This window comes from Panthera onca, chromosome E1 (genome assembly GCF_046562875.1).
Source record: "Panthera onca isolate mPanOnc1 chromosome E1, mPanOnc1 haplotype 2, whole genome shotgun sequence".
Taxonomy (NCBI): domain Eukaryota; kingdom Metazoa; phylum Chordata; class Mammalia; order Carnivora; family Felidae; genus Panthera; species Panthera onca.
In genome coordinates this window covers 20,145,862-20,155,275 of record NC_138352.1, presented here as the reverse complement: position 1 = coordinate 20,155,275, position 9,414 = coordinate 20,145,862, and the positions used below count along the sequence as shown (strand labels likewise).

The 9,414-nt window shown below is 64.5% G+C and overlaps 1 protein-coding gene across 5 annotated transcripts in view; it reads right to left on the bottom strand.

The window, feature by feature from the left end:
• Positions 1-4,755: 4,755 nt before the first annotated feature.
• NTN1 (netrin 1) overlaps positions 4,756-9,414 on the bottom strand; it is a 191,477-nt gene continuing 186,818 nt past the window's right edge. For all 5 annotated transcript variants that reach the window (XM_060647290.3, XM_060647289.3, XM_060647287.3 and 2 more), the window contains exon 7: positions 4,756-8,799. In XM_060647290.3, coding sequence (XP_060503273.1) covers positions 8,471-8,799 — 329 coding nt within the window. In that variant the 3' untranslated portion in view covers positions 4,756-8,470. The remainder of the gene's footprint in view (positions 8,800-9,414) is intronic.

Sequence of the window (9,414 nt, the reverse complement as noted above, 5' to 3'; positions counted from 1 at the left end):
CGTCCGCTGTGCGTTGCTTCAGTAAAGCCAAGAGTGTGACGGCTCTGGAGGGCTGCCTGGAGCCGTGGGCCCGGCGTGGCCCTATTCGGTTTCGACATGGGGCGCTGGCCCGAGGTCCCGCCGGGGGTTGCGCCCTGTGGCTGCCAGGTGGTTTCCGGCCACCCCGCGGTGTGCTGGGTATCCTGGGGCCACCAACAGAACAGGCAGTTTGAGGCCACGAATGTCTGTCTCCCTGGGGAAGTCATGTGCCCACGGAGGAAACAGTGAGTCCCTGTGTGTGCAGAGGTGGGCGGGGGGGGGGGGGCACACAGGCATGTGTCTGTGCACCTGTCACCCCGCCACCCTGCCCCAGTCCCCACTCCCAGGCTTGCTGCTGTCACTCGGAAACATTGCCGGACTCTACTTGGGGAGTAGAGCCAGGAGCCAGGAGCACATCCCTTTCCCTCTGCGACCGTAAACCCATTTTCCAAGGCTGAAGCCTGATGATACGTAACGTTGAGTAAAGTGGGTGCCGCGGGACATGGTCAGGCTGGAAAGCACCGGTTAGGGCTCAGCGAAAGGTGTGGTTACGACGTCAGGAGGGCAGTGCCTTTATGTGGTGCCCGAACAGGCTCTGACCACCGTGTGTGTGTGTGTGTGTGTGTGTGTGTGTGTGTGTGCGCGTGTGCACGAGTGCATGTGTGAATAAGGACAGACGGGCGGGGTCGGCCTGCAGAGGACATCTCCTGTGGGAGCGTCAGTGAGTTCCAGGTTCAAAGGCGCCCTCGGTCGGGTGTGTATAGAAAGCAGGACGGCCGGCTGGCCTGGCTTTTCTTTCCATGGCAAAGGGGGAAAGGATTAGGGTTGCTGATGGGGCGGTTTCCAAAGGCACAGGGTTTCACTGAGAAGGAGGAGAGAGTGGGTCAGTGGGAGGGGACCCCGGGGTCTCCTGTGGATCTCCCACATACTGCAGGCGACTGCCCTCGAGAGGGACGGGCTCGGGACCCACGACCGCACCGTGCCGGGCGGACCCGAGGTCTGGACACCTGGTCCTCAGAGAGCTTGGTGACGATGGTGCTCGGGGAGCGGGAAATCGCGGCAGGGGGCGGGGCCTCTTCCTGGTGGCTCCTCCCTGGGGGCGCGGGGTCCCTTCAGGCTCCCGCCACGTGGGGTGCGCACACGGTCGTCACATGCCCGCCTCTGTCCCGCGAGGTGGTGCGGCCCTGGGCCCGCCTGGCTTCACCGCCCGACTCTGCCCCGGGACAGCCATCAGAGGGGCCGGCACCGGGCCCGCGACCAGCCAAACCCGAAGGGCCCGGGTCCGTCCCAGACGTGGGGCAGCCGTCCCGTCCACTTGGACCCTGCCCCCCGCTGACCTCGGGGCCGGCCACCCCGTCAGAGCTCGGCTAGGCCTCGGGGTGAGAGGGCGGGGAGGGGGCGTGAGCGGGGACCGCGCCGTCGGGCACCTGGGCCGGGAGGCAGGGGAGAGGAGGCAGAGGCAGGCTCCGTTCGAGGCGGGCGTGCTCCCGAAGGACAAGGGCCGTGCCGGACGGGGGGCCAAGGGCTTGCGGCCGGCCAGGCGCCCTAGACTGCTTTTCCCTCGTTGCGGGGGGCGGGGTGGGGAGGCGGGTGGTTGCTCCTGGATCACCTAAAGGAAGATCAAGAATCCGCAAAGCCACGTCGTCCGGTCTTGTCGTGCGAAACCCCGAGTCCGTATAAACAGCGTCTCCTTGGAACCCCCCCCCCCCACCGCTTCGGGGCTCCCGGGAGGCGGCATTGAAGGTCTGTTTGACTTTCTCACCTCCTCTTGACTTGCTCAGCACGGAGCCCCGGCAACTTGTGGGGCGTCTTTGAACCCGAGCCACGGCGTCCTGGCTCAGTCACACGGAAAGGCCTTTTCAAGCCGAACACTGAGCCGATGTCTGCATACAGCCGCTTCTGTTCTTTTGACTGAGCGGGCTCCGGGCCCGGCCCCGGCGCTGCTAGCTGGGTGACCTGGACAAGTGACTTCACTTCTCTGGACCCGCAGGCAGGGGAGGGGGTAGAAAGCCGGCCTGCCATGTGAGCCTGGGGCAGCGCCGGGGGCGGGGTGGGGGGAGGGGGGTGCAGTGTGGTGCGGGGCAGGGCAGGAAGGATCCCCCCCTCCTCCGCGTCCTCAGGGCTGGGCTTTTCGCGGGAGACACCCACCCCTCTGAAGCAAAGGGCACCTGGCTGCGCTGAGCCGCTTTTGGGCACCTGTGGCCTGGGGACCCACCCTGGAGTCAAGTGGCTTAACATAAAGGTGGCTTGTCCCGGCGCAGTCCCGGCAAGGCCCGGCTTTCCCCTGCGAGCCGTCAGGCCTGCATTCCCACAGGCCCGCGGAACCGAATCGGCGGTGTGGGCGGTGAGACCTCGCCCTAAGCATAAGGAGAGGTGGGACGGGGCCTTAGCACCCGACCCCTCGAGAGCCTTCTCCGCGAAAGTAAGCTGTATTGAAATAACAGGACAAGTATTGTTTAACTTAGGCGATTATTAATTGTAAGCACTTAAAGGCTGGATTCCGTACTGCTTATAGCCGGTACTCGGGATCTGTTGAAACTTCATTATTATTAATAACTGTAACTAAGCCTTAGTCTTAATTAGCCTCAGGACGATCTGCTCCTTTCAGGGTCGCCAGGGCCCCAGCAGCGCCCTGGAACTGTGCGTGCATGGGGCCGCTGAATTCCCCTGACTGCCCCTCTGCTTCCAGAACCGCCGGCCCGCCTCCGGCTGGGTCCTTCCTCCCAGGCCTCAGCTTCCTCGGAGCCAGTCCGTCCCGCTTCCTCGGCCCCACGTGACAACTGGGGGCTCTCCGCAGAGGACCGAAGACGCCCTTTTACCTACTGGGTTTTCTAGGCTAGCCCAGCTCAAGTTCAATGGGGGTATTTTCCCCCCTTATTTCAGAAAGTGAGCCGAGACTCGTCTTTCCTCTAATTGCCTCGTACAATGTCAGACGTCCCCCCAGGTTCGTGCCAAAAGCATTCACCGCTTCCCAGCAGTGGCTCGCGGTCCTGGGGTGTGTCCGGTTCGATACGGCCGTGAGCTCACCCCGTCCACCTACCGCGTGTCTCACTGGCTCTTTCGCTCCCCATTTTTCTTGGCATGGTCCTCATATGTCTTTATTTAGTCTTAAGAGAGTGTGGAAAGAGAGGTCTATTCAACAAAACCCGAAGCCTAAGCTGTGTCTGCCGGGAGCGAGTGGCCCGCACGCCAGCTCGCTGTCCCGGGAGGGGACGGCTTTATGAATGCGGGGGGCCTGGCGTCCCTGAAAGTGGGGCAGATGCTGGGAAGCATCCTCGCTCAGGAGGGGTTGGGCCTTTGCCTGGCCCGTAACCGCGCCGGACCCCACGTCCCGGACAGGGCAGACCGGCTTCCTTGTGCATCAGGGCCATCTCCAAATGGGCCGGTCGGCCACCTTGGGCTTGCGTCCTGCACCGACTTTGGCGGGTGGCCGTGCGTCCCCTCCCCGGCTGCAGCATGAGGCCCCGGGGCAGGGCCGGGGGTGGGGGGCGGACAGTGGGGCCGCTTCCTTCTGGCCTGGGGCCCGGGGCCTGGCCGTGGCGGGGTCCCGAAGGAGTAACAGCACTCTTCAGGCACAGATGCCTTTTTTACGAAGGACAGAAAAAAAGCCACGTCGTGAAAGCCCTTGAGAACTGGACCCTTGACCTAGGATGCCCCAAGGTGAGCCTCCGGCCCCCGCGTGCAGCACACGCCTCTCGGCCCGGCGACTTGGCAGGTCTCCGGTCCTCAGATACCCCACCCCCGCCCCCCGCTATGAACTGGCCGGCTCCTCTCTCCTCGGCCCGTCCAGCCAGCCGAGACCTGGATCCTGTCCCTGTACCCGGTGTCAGGCATCGTCATTCCAGCAGGGAGCTGGCTCCCCAACGGCTGGGGACCCCGGAGACCCCCTCCCCCCGGTCTGGCCCTGGTTGTTCGTGCATCTCCGTCACCTCCCCGTGCAGCCAGGAGGGGCCTTTCCCCACCTTCCGAGGCCAGACTAGCCTGGCCGCGGAGACCCATCCTCGAAAACGGCTGGGTGCAGAAGCGACAGCTTCCTGGTGACGATGGGCCCGGCTACACGCCGAGTGGCAACACAACATGTTCCTAATGACCGGATTGTTTATTTAATAAAGCACAACCACTCAAGAGTTTAAACATAGCCTCTGAGAAAGCCAGCGAGCTCAGCTCCTGGTGGCCGCGTGGCACCGGCCCCAGCCCAGCGCCTGCACCGCGTGAAGCCTTTAGAAACGGTGGCCCGAAAACCCCTCCAGGTGTCACGGACCCTGTCGTCTTTCCTCGTGAGTCTCTTCTCGGCTTTGAGCAGGAGAAACTACGTGAAAGGCGAGAATGCTGCTTGCAGGTTCTGAATCGGAAGGTGACGTTCAAAGGTGTGCTGTGTCCTGCTGTTGAATCTGGGGCACGTGACACCTCTTCCTGCTGTTTCCTGGGGTCCCCCTGACCTGGAGCCCCAGGGAGTGGCAAGGATGGATCCCAGGGACGGCTTTGTGGGGACTGAAACACACATTGTCCCATCTGGGAGCATTTTGGCTCCAAATCGTGCTCGGAGGCAGCAAACCTTAGGACTCTCTCCAAGCCAAGTTGCCCTTTTCTGGTCTTTTCTGGGGTGGGTAGGGCCCTGTCTTGCTGGCGCGTTCTAAGACCAGAAGCCATATTCCTTAAGAGTTGCCTGAAGACTCCCCAACTTTCCGCCCCCCCCCCAACACGCTCAAGCCGCCAATAAAGACCAGGAGACAGCGAAACAGTGTACAAGAGTTTATTTAATATCTGAACTTAGTTCTATCATGTAGGGCCCATGTTACAAGTTCCGTCTGGGCCCATTACAACTCTAACAAAAAACAAAAAACAGAAACAAAAAAAGAAACTTAAAAAAAAAAAAGAAAATCCACAACTTTGTCCATGTCATTAAATATATTCATATATAATAACCATAATATATTAGTATGCATTGGAAAGGAACACCGACCCAAACAATATGTCATGGTCAAACTAAACATTTACAATTCCGAGCGAACGGAACTCAGAACACAGGCGGGATCTGGTGGGGGGTGGGGAGGGGTGGGGGGACGGGAGTGCCTTCAGGAGAAGAGCGGTCCGATGACGTAAGTGGGGGTGGGGCCAGCTTGGTTTGGGCTGGGGGGCGAGGCCCCACGAGAACACATTTGGACACCCCTAGTGTATGGCGTGGCCGTGGCCCGTGGCCCAGCGACCCCGTCCACGGGTCTGGTTCACCCGCTCGCCAGTCTCTCTCTGGGAGGGGCTGGGGGCTTCCTTTAAGTATTGACACCCTGACATTTTTCCAGTGCCCCCAAGGGGCCATCTCCTGCTCCCTTGGGGACTCCTTGATCTCAGCCTTATTCCAATCTGGGGCAAACCCAAGGAAGTGTGCACCCTTTTCCCGCGTGCTGCTGCTGCGGAGGCTGAGGTCCAGGAGGACACGAAGGGCCTTGGGGCGCCACAGCCGTCCCTCCCGGGAGGCATCATTCCCGTCCCTGGGCGCCTGGGGCTGCTCTGAGGACAGAAGCCACCCCTGCAGGCGAGTCCAGGGACAGCACCGCATCCCTCCCCCCCCCCCCCCCAACCCCCACATCGTTAGTGTTCCCGGGTGTCGGTAAAGCAGGCACTCCGCTGTCAGGGGCTCCAGACCACCCTGCAGGTGAGAAAAAGGGCAGGCGGGCGACCTGTTTTTGTTTTAAAAACTAATCAGGCATGTTTTTCTTCGAACACCTACATAGCACAACTCTGGTTAATACACTCTTCAAAGTCTAGTTCCATTTTACATCCCTTCCTAACTGTACAAACCGGAACGCCTCAGTTCCTGCTTCCCTCTCCTCCCAGGGAGGCGGGCGGCCGGCAGAGGCTGCTTTCCCGAGGACGGGGCCCTCGCTGCCGGAGTCGGTGGCTGGAATCAGAGCAGCGGAGGGCCGGGTTCTGGCCCGGTCCTCGAGATGGGGAACGCAGGCTGGGAGGACCGACGTCCCCAGCCGCTCACCCCCACGGGTGACCGGGGTGGGGAGGGCCAGGCCACGGGTGGATGGGGCGGCTCCTACCCTGGGGGTGCTGGGCAGAGGCTGAGGCCGGAGGCCGGTTGAATTTCGAGCAGGCCGCCGTCGCCTGAGGCCTCCAGGGCAGAGGGGGCCTCGGAGACCAGCAGGGCCAGCCCCTCTGCGGACGAGGTGGGGACACTGAGACCCAGGAGGGCACAGCCCTTCCAGGCAGGGTGAAGAAGCCAGGCCGGCGGGAACAGAAACAAGACGGGGCCCTGGTGGCGGCGTGGTGCCTTCCAGGGACCGGGCGCAGCAAGTGCGGAGGCCCCAGAGGCCCCAGAGAGGCTGACGGCGCTCAGCGAAGCAGGCTGGGCCTCGAGGAGGGCCGGCTGCCTGGAGGGGACGTCCCCATGCACCCAGCCTTGGGCCTCGCCATTCCTTCCCAAGGCGGCTCTGCCTTCTCCCTGCCCTCTTAGGCTTCTCTCCCAGTCTCTCCTGGGATCCCGCCCAACACCCCCAGGCGGCCAAACGTCCTTCCCGTTAAGTCTCAGGATTCGCCAAGGCCTGCCTCCTGGGACCCGGTGCCGGTTTTACGCCCTGCCTCCCCCATTCTTGCCACCACCTCTCAAGAGGTTACCGTGCCCGTCCCTCCCTTCCCCTTCTGTTCCCCAGGCTGCGTGCAGTGACCAGGGCCGGGGTCTCAGCCGGGAGCGCCCCGTCACAGCCTGCTCCGGAAACCGGGTGCCTCGGCCACAGGGTGGCGTGCACCGAGGGGCAGCGTGGCCAGGAGGCCCGGTTCTGGAGCCTGAACCCGGCCCTGCCTCTTCCTCGCTGGCAAAGTGGGGTGAGGATCCCTCCCTGTCTCGGGGCTGTCATGAGGGAAATGTGACAGCACGTGGGTAAAGTGCCTGGCACGGAGCAGGTGCTCAGTAGAAGGCGGCCGCGACGCGGGCTAAAGCGGGGGAGGCAGAGGAGACCCGGACCGCGAGGGGCCCAGCTTCAGACTCGGTAGGACCCTTCTGAGCAGGGAAAATGAAACGGATTTCCTGACGGAGAGGGGAGCCGGGTCCGGAACTCGGTTTGGCGGGGGCGAGGACGTGGGCCGGAGCCGCTGGGCAGTGCAGAGAGCTCCGGGGCAGGGCGGCAGAAGGCCCCAGGGCTCAGGAACGGGCTCTGCGTGAGGCGAGCGGAGGGTCCGGGTGCCGCGGGGCTAGGCCAAGACGGCTATGGAGGGCAGCCCGGGGCCGGGGGGCGGGAGGGGGGGGCCGCAGCAGGCATTCTTGGTCCAGCAGCCTCTGTCCCTTCCCCCGGGGAGAGGGGGAGGACCCGGGAGTGAGGGCAGTCACACGAAGTGGTCACGGCTTCCTTGGCCCACGGGAACCTGGTCATCCCTGGCCCGGCCCGCCCGAGGCTCGCGCACCCTGGCACCTCGCTGAGCCTGCAAACCCTGGCTGGCCTCGGGCAAGCCCCCTCCCCCCAGCCAGGCCCAACTGCCTGTGCAAACCTGCATTCCACGCCGTCCAGGCCCTTCCCAGCAGCTGACGTCATTACACAAATAGTGTCACTGCCCCTTCTCCCTCCCCTGGAAAATGTCATAAAGGGGCTGGTTCCAAGTTTCCAGAAAGGAAACTCTCTGGGAGGTTTTGCCTCCGCAGTGCCTCCTCCAACAGGCAGCTCTAACGTGAGGCGGTGACCACCCGGCTGGGGCTGCTCAGGGGTGTCCTTGGGCCCACTGCCCTCGGCACGGGCCAGAATTCCGGGCCGGCACCCATCGCGCAGCTGGGCGGTGACAGGCGCGGACCCCGCGCTCCGCTCCTCTGGCTCCGCGAACTAGAACCCCCACCCCACCCCACGACCCCCCTGGAGGACCGAGTCAGCAGGTGGCAGCGGAGGCCACAGGCCGCCCGGGGACTGCTAGGGGGACACACCGCTCCGGCCGCCCCCAAGTGCCTGCAGGCCCCTTCAGACGGGGGCCCAAGTTGTCGCAGCCAGGGGTCCCGTGTGGGGATCCCCAAACAAAGGAGGGTCAGGGGGAAGGAGGGGCGTCTCGGTCTTCTGTGTCCCGGGTGGTGGGCGGCCGGGCTCGCTCGGTCCCCGGCCCCAGGTTCACAGTTCTCACGTCCCCTTCTCCGGGGGCCACCCCACCTGCGCGGCTGGGCGCCCGCCCTCCGCCCCCCGCCCCGCCCCGCCCCGCCCCGCCCCGGCCGGGACCAGGCGGCCCCGCCCCCTCGTCGGCCCCGCCCCTCCCGGGGAGCGCGCCGCTGCTCTGGAAGGAGCCCGTGAGGTAGCTAAGTCTCGTCCTCATCTCTCCCGCCCCGGGCGCGCGGCGGGGGCGGGGCGGGGGGCGGGGCCGCGGCCGGAGCCCCGCCCCGCTACGGCCCCGGCCCCGCCCCGCCCCCCTCGCCCGGGAAAGCGCGCTCGCGCTCGGCCCCGCCCGCCCGCCCTCCCGGCGCGCCGCTGCCTCCGCGCTAGGCCTTCTTGCACTTGCCCTTCTTCTCGCGCTGCTGGAACTTGCGCAGCCGCCGCGCCCACGTGTCCCGCCATTGGATCACCAGGCTGCTCTTGTCCGCCACGATGCCGCTCTGGTCGGGCGAGTCCTCCGCGTTGCCCAGGAGCAGGTACTTCTTGAGGGGCTTGATTTTGGGACACTTGCAGGCGATGTCCCGCGAGCGGATCCACAGGCTCTGGTCACCGCGGCGGATGCGGCTCGTGCCCTGCTTGTACACGGAGATGATGTTCACCGTGAACTTCCACCAGTCCCCCGCTTTATCCGCCTTCAGGATGTGGATCTGGACCGCTGCAAGGAAGCACAGTCGGGCTAGTGCGCCACGGGCCGAGAGCGCCACCTGGGCCCCCCATTCCACCCCCTGGTTCCTGTGACCCACCCACCCACCCCCCCCACCCTCCTCGAGCCGAGGGTGGGGCAGCCCACCTGACGGCGAAGGAAGACGAGACCCACAGTTGGAAAGTGTACAGGGTACCCCACTGGGGAACGCGTGGGTGGTGCGGGAGGCTGTGGAAACCCACCTGCTGACGTCTGGACCGGGGCCGCTGCTCCAACGAGCCTCACCCGGTGCCCAGCTTGAAGCTGCCACCCAGCAATGCCTTTGAGCACGAGCCCCCTCTGGGTCCAGGAAGGCCAGGAGAAGCTTACAGGAACTGACCGCCCGTCCTCCCAGCCCTCTGGGCAGAGTCCGCCTGCCCAGGAGAGGTGTGCTCTGTGAGAGCAGTGGGGGCCACTCCTCACAGGCTGGGCGGGAACCCCTCTCAACCTTCCGCCATGGCTTTGACAAAGGCTCCAGTCATTTAACATCGAGCCTCAGGACCAGACGCACCACCTTGCCCTTGACCCAGTCTCAGAAAACCATAATGGGATCTCGGTGCCAGTGCCGAGTACCGTGAACCTGTCCTT